Raw genomic sequence first — 17,273 nt, forward strand, 5'->3', positions numbered from 1 at the left:
AAACCACTGACAAACACCAAAACGTCTAACGGGTCGAAACAACCAGGAAAACTAAAACTCAAAGTGAAAACATTCATACACCTTGTTGAAAAAGTGGATCAGAACCAGAATCAAGCCAGAACCTGATCCAATTCCTGAGCCATTCATCAGTCTAAAAAGTTCTGACCCAGATCTGAGCTCCTGCCTCGCTCAGCAGCGTGCCGGGTTCTGGAGCGACCCGTGTTTGTGTTTCGGATCAGCACCCAGAGGAGCCGGGTCCACAGCTGCTGCGCCTCCTCCCCGTTAATTATTCACCGCCTAACAGGGCCGCCGGTTCTCACCTCGGCTCCTCCAGGACCGCCGGGCCCGGCGCCAGAAGGGCCGGGCCCGGCGGAACCGTGTTCACCCGACTGGTAAAAATGACAGGAAGGAGGCGCTAAATAATGCAGGACCCGACGGACCCGGGGGGCTGCAGAACCGGGTCTGTGGACATAAACTGGATCAGTTCGCTTTAAACACGTGTTGTGGATCCACTGAGTCGGTTCTGGTTCTGGTTCTGGTTCACTGAGGCTGACCTGGGTCCACCGTGCGAATGGAGATCAGGAAGCTCTGAGTTGGAGACTCGTTGTCCTCGTCGCTCAAGATGAACCGGAAGCTGTCATGACCTCTGAACCCGACGCTGCTGGTTCTGTGATGGTACCAGACCCGGTTCATCTCCACCTGTTCCTGAGTGAAGTTCTGACCCGCTTCAAGGTCCGTCCAGCTGGACTCCGTCTGCAGAAACAGAGGCAGAAGCTGAGCGGTGGGACAAAACTCTTCAGCACCGGTCCGTTTGGGTCAGGGAACAGAACCTGGAAACCTTCCAAAGTAAGAGTGGAGCTCAGAGAGACTCGTCACCTTCAGTAGAAGTTTTCCAAATCTTGGTGCCGAGTTGATGAAGTAGAACACCTGGTGGGCAGGTGTGTCCAGATCAGCGGCTTCCAGAACCGCGCCGGAGATCAGTCTGCGCTGCCCAGAGTCCAGGTCCAGTCCGGCGTTCCTGCAACAACAGACAAGTTGGTCTGGACCTCCAACAGAACCTCATCTGGAACCAGCTTCAAACACAACCAACCAAAACCCATCAAGTCTATCCAGCAGAACCAGAACCAGAACCAGCCATCGTTCAGCCATCGCCCGCAGCGCTCTATTTACAGCACTTAAGATGGCCGCCGCAGCGCTCTATTTAGGCAGTAAAGATGGCCGCCGCAACGCTCTCTTTAGGCAGTAAAGATGGCCGCCGCAGCGCTCTATTTAGGCAGTAAAGATGGCCACCGCAGCGCTCTGTTTAGGCAGTAAAGATGGCCGCCGCAGCGCTTTGTTTATGGCAGTAAAGATGGCCGCCGCAGCGCTCTGTTTATGGCAGTAAAGATGGCCGTCGCAGTGCTTTGTTTATGGCAGTAAAGATGGCCGTCGCAGTGCTTTGTTTATGGCAGTAAAGATGGCCGCCGCAGCGCTCTGTTTATGGCAGTAAAGATGGCCGCCGCAGCGCTTTGTTTATGGCAGTAAAGATGGCCGCCGCAGCGCTCTATTTACAGCAGTTAAGATGGCCGGCGCAGCGCTTTGTTTATGGCAGTAAAGATGGCCGCCGCAGCGCTCTGTTTATGGCAGTAAAGATGGCCGCCGCAGCGCTCTGTTTATGGCAGTAAAGATGGCCGTCGCAGTGCTTTGTTTATGGCAGTAAAGATGGTCGCCGCAGCGCTCTGTTTATGGCAGTAAAGATGGCCGCCGCAGCGCTCTGTTTATGGCAGTAAAGATGGCCGCCGCAGCACTCTGTTTACGGCAGTAAAGATGGCCACCGCAGCACTCTGTTTATGGCAGTAAAGATGGCCGCCGCAGCGCTCTGTTTATGGCAGTAAAGATGGCCGCCGCAGCGCTTTGTTTACGGCAGTAAAGATGGCCGCCGCAGCGCTCTGTTTATGGCAGTAAAGATGGCCACCGCAGCGCTCTGTTTATGGCAGTAAAGATGGCCGCCGCAGCGCTCTGTTTATGGCAGTAAAGATGGCCGCCGCAGTAATCTGTTTACGGCAGTAAAGATGGCCACCGCAGCGCTCTGTTTATGGCAGTAAAGATGGCCGCCGCAGTAATCTGTTTACGGCAGTAAAGATGGCCACCGCAGCGCTCTGTTTATGGCAGTAAAGATGGCCGCCGCAGTAATCTGTTTACGGCAGTAAAGATGGCCGCCGCAGCGCTCTGTTTATGGCAGTAAAGATGGCCACCGCAGCGCTCTGTTTATGGCAGTAAAGATGGCCGCCGCAGCGCTCTGTTTATGGCAGTAAAGATGGCCACCGCAGCGCTTTGTTTATGGCAGTAAAGATGGCCGCCGCAGCACTCTGTTTACGGCAGTAAAGATGGCCACCGCAGCACTCTGTTTATGGCAGTAAAGATGGCCGCCGCAGCGCTCTGTTTATGGCAGTAAAGATGGCCGCCGCAGCGCTCTGTTTATGGCAGTAAAGATGGCCACCGCAGCACTCTGTTTATGGCAGTAAAGATGGCCGCGCAGTAATCTGTTTACGGCAGTAAAGATGGCCACCGCAGCGCTCTGTTTATGGCAGTAAAGATGGCCGCCGCAGTAATCTGTTTACGGCAGTAAAGATGGCCACCGCAGCGCTCTGTTTATGGCAGTAAAGATGGCCGCCGCAGTAATCTGTTTACGGCAGTAAAGATGGCCACCGCAGCGCTCTGTTTATGGCAGTAAAGATGGCCGCCGCAGTAATCTGTTTACGGCAGTAAAGATGGCCACCGCAGCGCTCTGTTTATGGCAGTAAAGATGGCCGCCGCAGCGCTCTGTTTATGGCAGTAAAGATGGCCGCCGCAGTACTCTGTTTATGGCAGTAAAGATGGCCACCGCAGCGCTCTGTTTAGGCAGTAAAGATGGCCGCCGCAGCGCTCTGTTTAGGCAGTAAAGATGGCCGCCGCAGCGCTCTGTTTAGGCAGTAAAGATGGCCGGCGCAGCGCTCTATTTAGGCAGTAAAGATGGCCGGCGCAGCGCTCTGTTTAGGCAGTAAAGATGGCCGCCTCAGCGCTCTATTTAGGCAGTAAAGATGGCCGCCGCAGCGCTCTGTTTATGGCAGTAAAGATGGCCGCCGCAGTACTCTGTTTAGGCAGTAAAGATGGCCGCCGCAGCGCTCTGTTTAGGCAGTAAAGATGGCCACCGCAGCGCTCTATTTAGGCAGTAAAGATGGCCGGCGCAGCGCTCTGTTTAGGCAGTAAAGATGGCCGCCTCAGCGCTCTATTTAGGCAGTAAAGATGGCCGCCGCAGCGCTCTGTTTATGGCAGTAAAGATGGCCGCCGCAGTACTCTGTTTATGGCAGTAAAGATGGCCGGCGCAGCGCTCTGTTTAGGCAGTAAAGATGGCCGCCGCAGCGCTCTATTTAGGCAGTAAAGATGGCCGCCGCAGCGCTCTATTTAGGCAGTAAAGATGGCCGCCGCAGCGCTCTATTTAGGCAGTAAAGATGGCCGGCGCAGCGCTCTATTTAGGCAGTAAAGATGGCCGCCGCAGCGCTCTATTTAGGCAGTAAAGATGGCCGCCGCAGCGCTCTGTTTAGGCAGTAAAGATGGCCGGCGCAGCGCTCTATTTAGGCAGTAAAGATGGCCGGCGCAGCGCTCTGTTTAGGCAGTAAAGATGGCCGCCTCAGCGCTCTATTTAGGCAGTAAAGATGGTCGCCGCAGCGCTCTGTTTATGGCAGTAAAGATGGCCGCCGCAGTAATCTGTTTACGGCAGTAAAGATGGCCACCGCAGCGCTCTGTTTATGGCAGTAAAGATGGCCGCCGCAGTAATCTGTTTACGGCAGTAAAGATGGCCACCGCAGCGCTCTGTTTATGGCAGTAAAGATGGCCGCCGCAGTAATCTGTTTACGGCAGTAAAGATGGCCGCCGCAGCGCTCTGTTTATGGCAGTAAAGATGGCCACCGCAGCGCTCTGTTTATGGCAGTAAAGATGGCCGCCGCAGCGCTCTGTTTATGGCAGTAAAGATGGCCACCGCAGCGCTTTGTTTATGGCAGTAAAGATGGCCGCCGCAGCACTCTGTTTACGGCAGTAAAGATGGCCACCGCAGCACTCTGTTTATGGCAGTAAAGATGGCCGCCGCAGCGCTCTGTTTATGGCAGTAAAGATGGCCGCCGCAGCGCTCTGTTTATGGCAGTAAAGATGGCCACCGCAGCACTCTGTTTATGGCAGTAAAGATGGCCGCCGCAGTAATCTGTTTACGGCAGTAAAGATGGCCACCGCAGCGCTCTGTTTATGGCAGTAAAGATGGCCGCCGCAGTAATCTGTTTACGGCAGTAAAGATGGCCACCGCAGCGCTCTGTTTATGGCAGTAAAGATGGCCGCCGCAGTAATCTGTTTACGGCAGTAAAGATGGCCACCGCAGCGCTCTGTTTATGGCAGTAAAGATGGCCGCCGCAGTAATCTGTTTACGGCAGTAAAGATGGCCACCGCAGCGCTCTGTTTATGGCAGTAAAGATGGCCGCCGCAGCGCTCTGTTTATGGCAGTAAAGATGGCCGCCGCAGTACTCTGTTTATGGCAGTAAAGATGGCCACCGCAGCGCTCTGTTTAGGCAGTAAAGATGGCCGCCGCAGCGCTCTGTTTAGGCAGTAAAGATGGCCGCCGCAGCGCTCTGTTTAGGCAGTAAAGATGGCCGGCGCAGCGCTCTATTTAGGCAGTAAAGATGGCCGGCGCAGCGCTCTGTTTAGGCAGTAAAGATGGCCGCCTCAGCGCTCTATTTAGGCAGTAAAGATGGCCGCCGCAGCGCTCTGTTTATGGCAGTAAAGATGGCCGCCGCAGTACTCTGTTTAGGCAGTAAAGATGGCCGCCGCAGCGCTCTGTTTAGGCAGTAAAGATGGCCGCCGCAGCGCTCTATTTAGGCAGTAAAGATGGCCGGCGCAGCGCTCTGTTTAGGCAGTAAAGATGGCCGCCTCAGCGCTCTATTTAGGCAGTAAAGATGGCCGCCGCAGCGCTCTGTTTATGGCAGTAAAGATGGCCGCCGCAGTACTCTGTTTATGGCAGTAAAGATGGCCGGCGCAGCGCTCTGTTTAGGCAGTAAAGATGGCCGCCGCAGCGCTCTATTTAGGCAGTAAAGATGGCCGCCGCAGCGCTCTATTTAGGCAGTAAAGATGGCCGCCGCAGCGCTCTATTTAGGCAGTAAAGATGGCCGGCGCAGCGCTCTATTTAGGCAGTAAAGATGGCCGCCGCAGCGCTCTATTTAGGCAGTAAAGATGGCCGCCGCAGCGCTCTGTTTAGGCAGTAAAGATGGCCGGCGCAGCGCTCTATTTAGGCAGTAAAGATGGCCGGCGCAGCGCTCTGTTTAGGCAGTAAAGATGGCCGCCTCAGCGCTCTATTTAGGCAGTAAAGATGGCCGCCGCAGCGCTCTGTTTATGGCAGTAAAGATGGCCGCCGCAGTACTCTGTTTATGGCAGTAAGATGGCCGGCGCAGCGCTCTGTTTAGGCAGTAAAGATGGCCGCCGCAGCGCTCTATTTAGGCAGTAAAGATGGCCGCCGCAGCGCTCTATTTAGGCAGTAAAGATGGCCGCCGCAGCGCTCTATTTAGGCAGTAAAGATGGCCGCCGCAGCGCTCTATTTAGGCAGTAAAGATGGCCGCCGCAGCGCTCTATTTAGGCAGTAAAGATGGCCGCCGCAGCGCTCTATTTAGGCAGTAAAGATGGCCACCCAGCGCTCTATTTAGCAGTAAAGAGGCCGCCGCAGCGCTCTATTTAGGCAGTAAAGATGGCCGCCGCAGCGCTCTATTTAGGCAGTAAAGATGGCCGCCGCAGCGCTCTATTTAGGCAGTAAAGATGGCCGCCGCAGCGCTCTATTTAGGCAGTAAAGATGGCCGCCGCAGCGCTCTGTTTAGGCAGTAAAGATGGCCGCTGCAGCGCTCTATTTAGGCAGTAAAGATGGCCACCACAGCGCTCTGTTTAGGCAGTAAAGATGGCCGCTGCAGCGCTCTGTTTAGGCAGTAAAGATGGCCGCTGCAGCGCTCTATTTAGGCAGTAAAGATGGCCGGCGCTGCGTTCAGATGGCTGTTTCAAAATGTTTTTTATTTCTATATGCGTCCTTTCTGTCTGAAGGTTTCTGAAACATTTTCAGGACTTTGATGAGACTAAAACTGCAGATATCTGACCCTGTTGGTACTTCTGGACCAGGTTCTGGATCCAGTGTAGCTGGTAGCTGTAGCGGGAGGCAGCAAGCAGAGGAGCTGCTGATGCTGGACGTCTGCAGGCAGGTTGGGGTTTGGGGGGCTTGGGGGGTTTGGGGGGCTCTGACATCAGGAACCATCTGTTTGCTTCTTCACTCGGAAATAAAATCCACGCAGGAGAAGCTGCAGCTCCGTCCTGCAGGAAACCAGGAGAGCAGCAGCTGCCAAGGAGACGTGTTCTTCTGCCTGACTGGAGGCCACAGCTCCGCTCCTTACTGCCCCCTCCTGACTGACTGCCCCCTCCTTACTTACTGCCCCCTCCTGACTGACTGCCCCCTCCTGACTGACTGCCCCCTCCTGACTGCCCCCTCCTGACTGACTGCCCCCTCCTTACTGCATGGCCCCTCCTTACTGCATGGCCCCTCCTTACTGCATGGCCCTCCTTACTGCATGGCCCCTCCTGACTGCCCCCTCCTGACTGCCCCCTCCTGACTGACTTCCCCCTCCTGACTGCCCCCTCCTGACTGACTGCCCCTCCTGACTGCCCCCTCCTTACTGCCCCCTCCTGACTGACTGCCCCCTCCTGACTGACTGCCCCCTCCTTACTGCATGGCCCCTCCTTACTGCATGGCCCCTCCTTACTGCATGGCCCCTCCTGACTGCCCCCTCCTGACTGCCCCCTCCTGACTGACTGCCCCTCCTGACTGCCCCCTCCTGACTGACTGCCCCCTCCTGACTGCCCCCTCCTTACTGCCCCTCCTGACTGACTGCCCCCTCCTGACTGACTGACCCCTCCTTACTGCCCCCTCCTGACTGACTGACCCCTCCTTACTGCCCCCTCCTGACTGACTGACCCCTCCTTACTGCCCCCTCCTGACTGACTGACCCCTCCAGGCTTCATCTAGACCTGCAGCAACCAAAGGTCAGGTAATGTTCTTCTCCACAGGTGATCAGGTCAGCAGGGCCCGACCCGGCTAGGAGACCTTTGACCCAGGCTTTGACCTGGTCCGTTCTGACGCTGACCTTTGACCCAGGCTTTGACCTGGTCCGTTCTGACGCTGACCTTTGACCCAGGCTTTGACCTGGTCCGTTCTGACGCTGACCTTTGACCCAGGCTTTGACCTGGTCCGTTCTGACGCTGACCTTTGACCCAGGCTTTGACCTGGTCCGTTCTGACGCTGAGATTCGAGACGTCCAGCAGTCAGACATCTGAACTGTGAGCCGCTCAGGAATCGGGTCAGTGTCCTCTCAGTGTCCTCTCAGTGTCCCCCTGTCTCTCAGGACACCCGGCCTCTGTCCCCAGAGGGACGTCCTTCAGACATTTCTCCGTCTGTGACGTTCAGGTCTTCCTGCTGCTGAGGACCAGATGGTCCAAAAGGTGTTTCCATGGTAACGTCGTCCCAGCAGGACAACTGCTTCTGGTTAGACTCTCAGATTAAACGTTTATTAATAAGGATCATAAAAAACTGGAGGACTAACTCTGACCTCTGACCTCTGGGTCAGATTTACAGCTCTGACACGTTTAAGCATTAAACCACGTCTGCGTGTGTGTGTGTGTGTCTGCGTGTGTGTCTGCGTGTGTGTGTGTGTGTCTGTGTGTGTGTGTGTCTGCGTGTGTGTGTGTGTGTCTGTGTGCGTGTGTGTGTGTCTGTGTGCGTGTGTTTATGTGTGTGTGTCTGTGTGCGTGCGTACGTGTGTGTGTCTGCGTGTGTGTGTGTGTGTGTGTGTGCGTGTGTGTGTGTGTGTGTGCGTGTGTGTGTGTGTGTGTCTGTGTGCGTGCGTGCGTGTGTGTGTGTGCGTGTGTGTGTGTGTGTGTGTGTGTGTGTGGTGTGTCTGTGTGCGTGCGTACGTGTGTGTGTGTGGTGCGTGTGTGTGTCTGTGTGCGTGCGTACGTGGTGTGTGTGTGTGCGTGTGTGTGTCTGTGTGCGTGCGTACGTGTGTGTGTGTGTGTGCGTGTGTTTATGTGTGTGTGTGTGTGTGTGTCTGTGTGCGTGCGTACGTGTGTGTGTGTGTGTGTGTGCGTGTGTGTGTGTGTCTGCGTGTGTGTGTGTCTGTGTGCGTGCGTGCGTGTGTGTGTGCGTGTGTGTGTCTGTGTGCGTGCGTACGTGTGTGTGTGTGTGCGTGTGTTTATGTGTGTTTATGTGTGTGTGTCTGTGTGCGTGCGTACGTTGTGTGTCTGCGTGTGTGTGTGTGTGTGTGTGTCTGCGTGTGTGTGTGTCTGTGTGCGTGCGTACGTGTGTGTGTGCGTGTGTGTGTCTGTGTGCGTGCGTACGTGTGTGTGTGTGTGTGCGTGTGTTTATGTGTGTGTGTGTTTGTGTCTGTGTGTGTGTGTGTCTATGCGCGTGTGTGTGTGTGTGTGCGTGTGTTTATGTGTGTGTGTGTTTGTGTGTGTTTGTGTGTGTGTCTCTGCCCTGAGGGATAATAACAGTGTTAGCTGTAGTAACAATACTAGCAGTAATAGTGATAATAATTACAGCTGCTCAGCCTCAAGCGACCCTCACAGCTCAGCGCCGCTCCGGCCTATTGGCCCCCGCGGGGGTTCCCGCCCCCTCCGCCAGGCCGTACGCATCGATGAGTTCGGCATCGCTCCGTGACGACTCGCCAAAAGTCTGGTGCAGATCGGCCGATGTAGCGAGGAGCTATAGCTGATGGAATAACCTAGGGGGCGCAGTGGAGTCAAATTACAACTCCATGCTGTCGGGCTCTTTAGAGGTGAATAAAGGTCATACGTATCCAGTTTGGTGCCAATCGGATGTTCCACGTGAGATTTAGAGACAACCGTATGCAGATGGCGAGGGACTACAACTCGGCATTTTGCCACGCTCGCATGGTTCAGCCAGCAGTGACATCATCATGTCATTTTATGTCTGTTGGCACAGGATTAAACCCATGTGAATCAGAGTGAAAGTAAGGCACACAGTAGATTAAACAGGTGACTTCCTGTCAGAAGTGGGCGGGGCTAAGGTGATGTCATCATTGACCACCTAAATGTGATCAGAGCTGGTCTATAATGAGACATGGGAAGTCTGATGCAGCTGTGACCTGGTATGTGGAAGTTATCGCATCTTGATGTTTTATGGCGAATGGTCAGTGACACTTAGCCCCGCCCACATGCTTTGACGTACGAAACATCCTGTGATAACTTTTGACCTGCAATGTCTCAAGAGTGAGCTGAGTGAGTTTGAAGTCTGTAGGAGTTCGATTCCAACACAGAATCATCTTGATTAGGTCAAGAGAGCCAGAGATGGAGCTTTCCAAGGAAAACAAAGGCACTTCCTGTTCTGAGGGGGCGGGGCTTAGATGACGTCAGACTATGGTGATATGGGATGGTAAGGGACCCAACCAGGATCACTCATGTCAAGTTTGGTGCAGCTCGGCTCAAAATTGTGGAATCTAGAGCCAAACGTAGGGTCACGGCGTTACAGGTCACTTCGCCACGCCGCCATGCCGCCACGCCGCCACGCCGCCACGCCGCCACGCCCACCTGCTGCATCCAAACCAGCTGGGGTTGGAATCCACAACACACCAACATGTCTTCCGTCTCTGGACACAGTTTAGTGTTGATTAGGTCAAAGGGGTCAAATAGCGAACGTTCACAGTAAAACATGACACTTCCTGTTCTCAGGGGGCGGGGCTTAAGTGAGTTCAAAATTTCACCGTTGCGTCTTGTAGAGCAGTGGTCCCCAACCCCCGGTCCGTGGACCGGTACCAGTCCATGGACCAATTGGTACCGGGCCGCACAAGAAAAAAATTGTATATTTCCGTTTTATGTATTATTTGAGTCTGGAGGATCTTTTATTTTGAAAATCTTTTAACCGGATTCTCTCGGTTGCGCCAACATTGAGCCACAAGCAGCAAAATGAGTCAGAAACAGATCAGATGTCTGGAAAGTTTCTCTGCAAAGAGGAAAAGGCCCAGAGAAGAGACAGGAGGATGGATTTATCCTGGACCGGTAGGTGAGTCCCACATTACAAGCCGCTCTGCGTAACATGCGGCGACCGGCTGCTAATGAGGCAATGAAGCTTCAAGCTGCTTCACCACGTAGAGACCAAGCAGGCTGTGGATATAAGCAACACTTCAGGTGTTATTGTCTCTCATCACTCCCAGATGGGACCGTCTGGTTGCAGAGAAACAAGCTCAGGGCTCCGTTAGTCATTATCATGAGTTAAAATGTTCACCAAAGTAAAATGTTAGTTTTTGTGGCGCATCTGTATCTTATTTTGAAGGGATATATAAACGTTACCATAGCGACCAGTCAGAGCGTTTGGGTCGAGAGGAGATGAGTAGAGCTTGTGAGTCTTAAGTCTGGTTTAGACGGAAAGATTTCAGAATGTCGGCCGATTCTCCAAACCTCTGTGACCACAGAGCTGATAAAGTCCAACAGGTTCGATCGGTTCGTGTGTCCAAGGCAGGAGGAGCAACACGAACCGATTCCAGTCAGAACATCCCGATTCCAGAGGATAATCCAGTAAAACCCCCAACATGGCAGGAATTTAGAATAACCAAACATGGATGATGATGTAGAAGCAACAGTGATAGTTTGTGGAGTCATTTTAGAGATAAAAGACGTAACAAAAAGAAAAGGAGGTGGATGAAAGACGACGGAGCAGCCGCTCTATTTGCTGCTCTATGATTTGGAGGTGAATGTTTTTTCATAGTTAACATTTTTAACTGAATAAACATAATAATGACCTTTAGATTTAATAATAAACATTTCCACATATCATCTCCGATATGTCAGCTCTTTGGGATTCTCCTCTGCTCTGACGTCACCGCGCTTTCTGATTGGCTGCCGTCACATTCAGCAGGTTGTTCTCGTTCCCAGTCAGGGAAAAACTCACAGGCTGGGTAAAAAGGCCAAGACAACCCAAATAGGGAATATTCAGGATTTAGAGGGACACCAACACCGTCTCTCTCTCACCCCCCCACCACCCCCCCGGTCTGCGGCTATAAAAAGGTTGGGGACCCTGTTGTAGAGCACCCAAAGATGATCAATCACTGAAAGTTTGGTGCCTCTATAACAGTGTCACATTTCTTGGCATGTAGGTGAACTTTGACCCCTGGTATCACCCCTTCAGCATGCACGAAAACTCACCAATTTGATAACTTTTAATCGGCCATGCCTTCTGAACGATCTGACCAAGTTTGAAGCCGATCGATCGAATTCCCTAGGAGGAGTTCGATCAAATGCGACGTCTGTAAACGCGACGTCTGTAAACGGCCAAAATGGGGTCAAAATCGGAACTTCAATCCAAAATGGCCGACTTCCTGTCATACTTGGACTATGACATTAATTGTAAATTCTGTGCGCCTTGGGGAGCTCTACAACTGTACCGAAGTCTCTACGATGAAGTAAGGTAATAACAAAGGGTCTTCTGAAAATTTCTAGGTGGCGCCGTTGAGCCGTTTCTGTTGAGATTTTTGCGTTGAACTTAAAATACGTAAATTTTCCGCCAAGTTTGGTGAGTTTTTGAATATGACAAAGCCCCCAAAAAGCCGATTCATTTGAGGGAAGCGGAATAATAAACATTTAAAAAACAATAGGCCTTCGCAGCGAAGGGCGGCGAAGGCCTATTAGTAGTAGTAGCATTATTAGGCCTTCGCAGCGAAGGCCTAATAATGCTAGTAGTAGCAATAATACTAGTCGTAATAAGTCTTCTAACCTCTCAAACTTTTAACCCCCTGCTGAGGCGGCATTTGAATGTAACTACCCAGTAATCAATCAGTTAGTTATTTTTAAGTAGTAATCGGAAAGGAAGCTGCATCCCGGACGGCCCTGTGCGTACCTGACCAGGTGTGGCGCGTTGTCGTTGACCGGCAGCACCGTGACCCGGACGCCCCCCCCCACCGAGTGGACGCCGTCGCTCAGCCGCAGCAGGACGCCGTCCTCCAGGGTGTCCGAGTCGTCGTGAGCGTACTGCACCGTCACACCTGCAGGGAGGATACGGACCCAAAACAGCGGTTCTGCCTGTAGAAGCGGGCCGGAGCCCAGAACCCGGCCCATCCGCCTCCTCACCTTGATGCAGCTCCTGAAGGGTGAAGGTCGTGACCGGGGCGCCCGCCCCCCCCTGCGTAGTGCGGACCAGCCGGCCGTGACTCGGGGGGCGCTCCACCTGGAAGGTCAGGAGGTCGGCTGGGACGTCCAGGTCGCAGGCGTCCAGGGTGGGCGGAGTCAGCTCCTTAACCCCGCCCTCCTTCACCTGCGGAGGAGCCGCAGGAGTCACTCACCTGTCTCATGTTACCATAGTTACATCTTTGATCAGACGCACGGTGAAGTTGGTGAGCAGCAGGGAAGGCGGCTCGTCATTGGTCGGGTTGATGATGATGTGGAAAGGGACGGGGGCGGAGCTAAATGTGCCGTCACTCACTCTGATGGACATCTGGTCCGCCGTCGGCTCCACCCCTCTGTGCTCTGATTGGACGTACCTGATGAAGCCCAAAGTCAGGTGGGTCAGGCTGAAGGATTCTGGGAGAAGACAGTCGGGTCAGGATCCAGAACTGGGTTGGGCCAGGAACCAGAACCAGACCTACGGACCAATGGGTATTCCTGCGCCGCTCTTCTCTGAGCCCGGCATCGGCAGCACGTTCTCCAGGAAGCCGTGAAGGGGCGGAGCCTCCAGGTGAAAGGTCAGCTCCTGGGGGGGGCTGTCTGGGTCTGAGGCCCCAAGAACCCCCCCACACAGACAGGCCCTGGAGCCTTCATCCACCAGCAGCAGGGACTCACCTGGAGACACAGAGACGGGACGCCAGGTGGGCACAGGGCTCTGATTGGTCAGTCCCTCAGAGCCCAGACCTGGAGCGGCTCAGGAGCCCTCTCTGCCCTCCTGGTGCGCTGCCTCTGAAGAACCCGGGTCAAAGTTCGTGTGCAGCCCGTGTATTTTCAGGCGGTTTGTTATTTTGTTTGAAATGAAAAATGTTTTTCGTTATTTGCTCATTAAACCAAAATCGGAAAACGACTCGGCTCCTTGTTTCTGATTTTCGTTTTTAATTTCAAATGGAAAAACAAACAGCCTGAAAATACACGGACCGAGCGAGTCCTGATGGATCCTTAGCCCCGCCCCCTTGGCTCCCTGGTCCAATCAGGAACGACTATGACCACCAATCAGCTCTGTCTCTGCAGCGACCTTGGAGAGCAGAACCGCATGGAGCTGGCCAGAACCTTTCTCTGGACTCGGGTGTTTATCAGAACACTCTGGGCTGATCCAAGTCGCTCTCACCAGAACCGGACCCGCCCTTTGGTTCCCGGTGGTCTTACCCAGGGTGACTTCAGGAACTTTGTTGTTCACAGGAAGAACCGTGATGTTCAGGTCAAAAACAGGAAGCGAGCCGTGCAGAGGGACAGGTGGGGGCGGAGCGTCTCCATGGCAACAGTCATCCATCACTCCGGCCTCTCCGTCAGAGATGATGAGAGTGACGGTGTCGAACACCGGCCCGGGTCCGATCTCTGCACCTGAACACAGAAAGGTGTTCTCAGCCCGGTGTAAAGACCTGCAGGCCCTGAACGCGGCACGGACCCACCTGAACACACCTGAACGCGGCGCAGACCCACCTTAACGCACCTGAACGCGGCGCGAACGCGGCGCAGACCCACCTGAACGCGGCGCAGACCCACCTTAACGCACCTGAACGCGGCGCGAACGCGGCGCAGACCCACCTGAACGCGGCGCAGACCCACCTTAACGCACCTGAACGCGGCGCAGACCCACCTGAACGCGGCGCAGACCCACCTGAACGTACCTGAACGCGGCGCAGACCCACCTTAACGCATCTGAACGCGGCGCAGACCCACCTGAACCCACCTGAACTCGGCGCAGACCCACCTGAACACACCTGAATGCGGCACAGACCCACCTGAACACACCTGAACGAGGCGTAAACCCACCTTAACGCACCTGAACGCGGCGCGAACGCGGCGCAGACCCACCTGAACGCGGCGCAGACCCACCTTAACGCACCTGAACGCGGCGCAGACCCACCTGAACGCGGCGCAGACCCACCTGAACGTACCTGAACGCGGCGCAGACCCACCTTAACGCATCTGAACGCGGCGCAGACCCACCTGAACCCACCTGAACTCGGCGCAGACCCACCTGAACACACCTGAATGCGGCACAGACCCACCTGAACACACCTGAACGAGGCGTAAACCCACCTTAACGCACCTGAACGCGGCGCGAACGCGGCGCAGACCCACCTGAACGCGGCGCAGACCCACCTTAACGCACCTGAACGCGGCGCAGACCCACCTGAACGCGGCGCAGACCCACCTGAACGCGGCGCAGACCCACCTTAACGCATCTGAACGCGGCGCAGACCCACCTGAACCCACCTGAACTCGGCGCAGACCCACCTGAACACACCTGAATGCGGCACAGACCCACCTGAACACACCTGAACGAGGCGTAAACCCACCTTAACGCACCTGAACGCGGCGCGAACGCGGCGCAGACCCACCTGAACGCACCTGAACGCGGCGCAGACCCACCTGAACGCACCTGAACGCGGCGCGAACGCGGCGCAGACCCACCTGAACCCACCTGAACGCGGCGCAGACCCACCTGAACGCACCTGGACGCGGCGCGAACGCGGCGCAGACCCACCTGAACCCACCTGAACGCGGCGCAGACCCACCTGAACGCACCTGAACGCGGCGCAGACCCACCTGAACCCACCTGAACGCGGCGCAGACCCACCTGAACCCACCTGAACGCATCGCAGACCCACCTGAACGCGGCGCAGACCCACCTGAACACACCTGAACGCGGCGCAGACCCACCTGAACGCGGCGTAAACCCACCTGAACGCACTTGAACCCACCTGAGTGGACGTAGTAGACGCGTCCCTGCAGCAGGTCCTGCTGGGAGAACCTGTCCGTCTTCACGCCGGCTCTCTGCAGCTCCCCGCGCCCAGAACTCCGGGCCAGCATGTAGGCCAGCCTGGAGTCGTCGCTGTCCCGGTCCGAGGCCCACAGGAAGTCCGCCGTCAGCTGGACCCGCCCCCCCTCCTCGCAGCGCAGGGATGTCCGCAGGCCCCCAGCCAGCCGGGGCGGCTCGTCGTTCATCGGTCGCACCTTAGGAGGAAGCAGGCAGACGCTTGGATGACCCGGTAGAACCCTGGATCCGCTCTTAACCCGGTAGAACCCTGGATCCGCTCTTAACCGGTAGAACCCTGATCCGCTCTTAACCCGTAGAACCCCTGGATCCACTCTGTAACCCGTTAGAACCCTGGATCCGCTCTGTAACCCCGGTAGAACCCTGGATCCGCTCTGTAACCCGTAAACCCAGATCCGTCTTACGGGTAGAACCCTGGATCGCTCTGTAACCCGGTAGAACCCCTCTAACCCGTAAACTGGATCCGCTCTGTAACCCGGTAGAACCCTGGATCCGCTCTGTAACCCGGTAGAACCAGGATCCGCTCTTAACCCGGTAACCTGGATCCGCTCTGTAACCCGTAGAACCCTGGATCCGCTTCTTAACCCGGTTAGAACCCTGGATCCGCTCTGTAACCCGGTAGAACCCTGGATCCGCTCTGTAACCGGTAGAACCAGGATCCGCTCTTAACCCGGTAGAACCCTGGATCCGCTCTGTAACCCGGTAGAACCCTGGATCCGCTCTGTAACCCGGTAGAACCCTGGATCCGCTCTGTAACCAGGTAGAACCCTGGATCCGCTCTGTAACCCGGTAGAACCAAGGATCCGCTCTTAACCCGGTAGAACCCTGGATCCGCTCTGTAACCCGGTAGAACCCAGGATCCGCTCTGTAACCCGGTAGAACCAAGGATCCGCTCTGTAACCCGGTAGAACCCTGGATCCGCTCTTAACCCGGTAGAACCCTGGATCCGCTCTGTAACCCGGTAGAACCCTGGATCCGCTCTTAACCCGGTAGAACCCTGGATCCGCTCTTAACCCGGTAGAACCCTGGATCCGCTCTTAACTCGGTAGAACCCTGGATCCGCTCTTAACCCGGTAGAACCCTGGATCCGCTCTTAACTCGGTAGAACCCTGGATCCGCTCTTAACCCGGTGAACCCTGAATCCGCTCTTAACCCGGTAGAACCCTGGATCCGCTCTTAACCGGTAGAACCCTGGATCCCCTCTTAACCCGGTAGAACCCTGGATCCGCTCTTAACCCGGTAGAACCCTGGATCCGCTCTTAACCCGGTAGAACCCTGGATCCGCTCTGTAACCCGGTAGAACCCTGGATCCACTCTGTAACCCGGTAGAACCCTGATCCCTCTTACCGGTAGAACCTGGATCCGCTCTGTAACCCGGTAGAACCCTGGATCCGCTCTGTAACCCGGTAGAACCCTGGATCCGCTCTGTAACCTACCCGGTCCTCTACGGTAGAACCCTGGATCCGCTCTGTAACCGTAAACCTGGTCCCTCTGTAACCGGTAGAACCCTGGATCCGCTCTGTAACCGGTAGAACCCTGGATCCGCTCTGTAACCCGGGTAGAACCGATCCCTCTACCGGTAGAACCCTGGATCCACTCTGTAACCCGGTAGAACCCTGGATCCGCTCTGTAACCCGGTAGAACCCTGGATCCGCTCTGTAACCCGGTAGAACCCTGGATCCGCTCTTAACCCGGTAGAACCCTGGATCCGCTCTGTAACCCGGTAGAACCCTGGATCCGCTCTGTAACCCGGTAGAACCGTGGATCCGCTCTGAACCCGGTAGAACCCGGATCCGCTCTTAACCGGTAGAACCCTGGATCCGCTCTGTAACCCGGTAGAACCAAGGATCCGCTCTGTAACCCGGTAGAACCAGGATCCGCTCTGTAACCCGGTAGAACCAGGATCCGCTCTGTAACCCGGTAGAACCTGGATCCGCTCTGTAACCCGGTAGAACCCTGGATCCGCTCTGTAACCCGGTAGAACCCTGGATCCGCTCTGTAACCCGGTAGAACCCTGGATCCGCTCTGTAACCCGGTAGAACCCTGGATCCGCTCTTAACCCGGTAGAACCCTGGATCCGCTCTTAACCCGGTAGAACCCTGGATCCGCTCTTAACCCGGTAGAACCCTGGATCCGCTCTTAACCCGGTAGAACCCTGGATCCGCTCTTAACCCGGTAGAACCCTGGATCCGCTCTTAACCCGGTAGAACCCTGGATCCGCTCTGTAACC

General features: G+C 55.3%; 1 protein-coding gene across 1 annotated transcript in view; it reads right to left on the reverse strand.

Annotated features, from left to right (window-relative positions):
• frem1b (Fras1 related extracellular matrix 1b) overlaps positions 1-17,273 on the reverse strand; it is a 44,198-nt gene that overhangs the window by 15,228 nt on the left and 11,697 nt on the right. Inside the window, 8 exon segments of the mRNA XM_081604353.1 lie at positions 555-753; positions 877-1,018; positions 11,939-12,083; positions 12,169-12,352; positions 12,422-12,618; positions 12,688-12,876; positions 13,408-13,602; positions 14,970-15,222. Of these exon segments, the coding sequence (XP_081460479.1) occupies positions 555-753; positions 877-1,018; positions 11,939-12,083; positions 12,169-12,352; positions 12,422-12,618; positions 12,688-12,876; positions 13,408-13,602; positions 14,970-15,222 (1,504 nt within the window).

This window comes from Poecilia reticulata, unplaced genomic scaffold (assembly GCF_904066995.2).
Source record: "Poecilia reticulata unplaced genomic scaffold, P_reticulata-male-v2 Scaffold_35, whole genome shotgun sequence".
Lineage (NCBI taxonomy): Eukaryota > Metazoa > Chordata > Actinopteri > Cyprinodontiformes > Poeciliidae > Poecilia > Poecilia reticulata.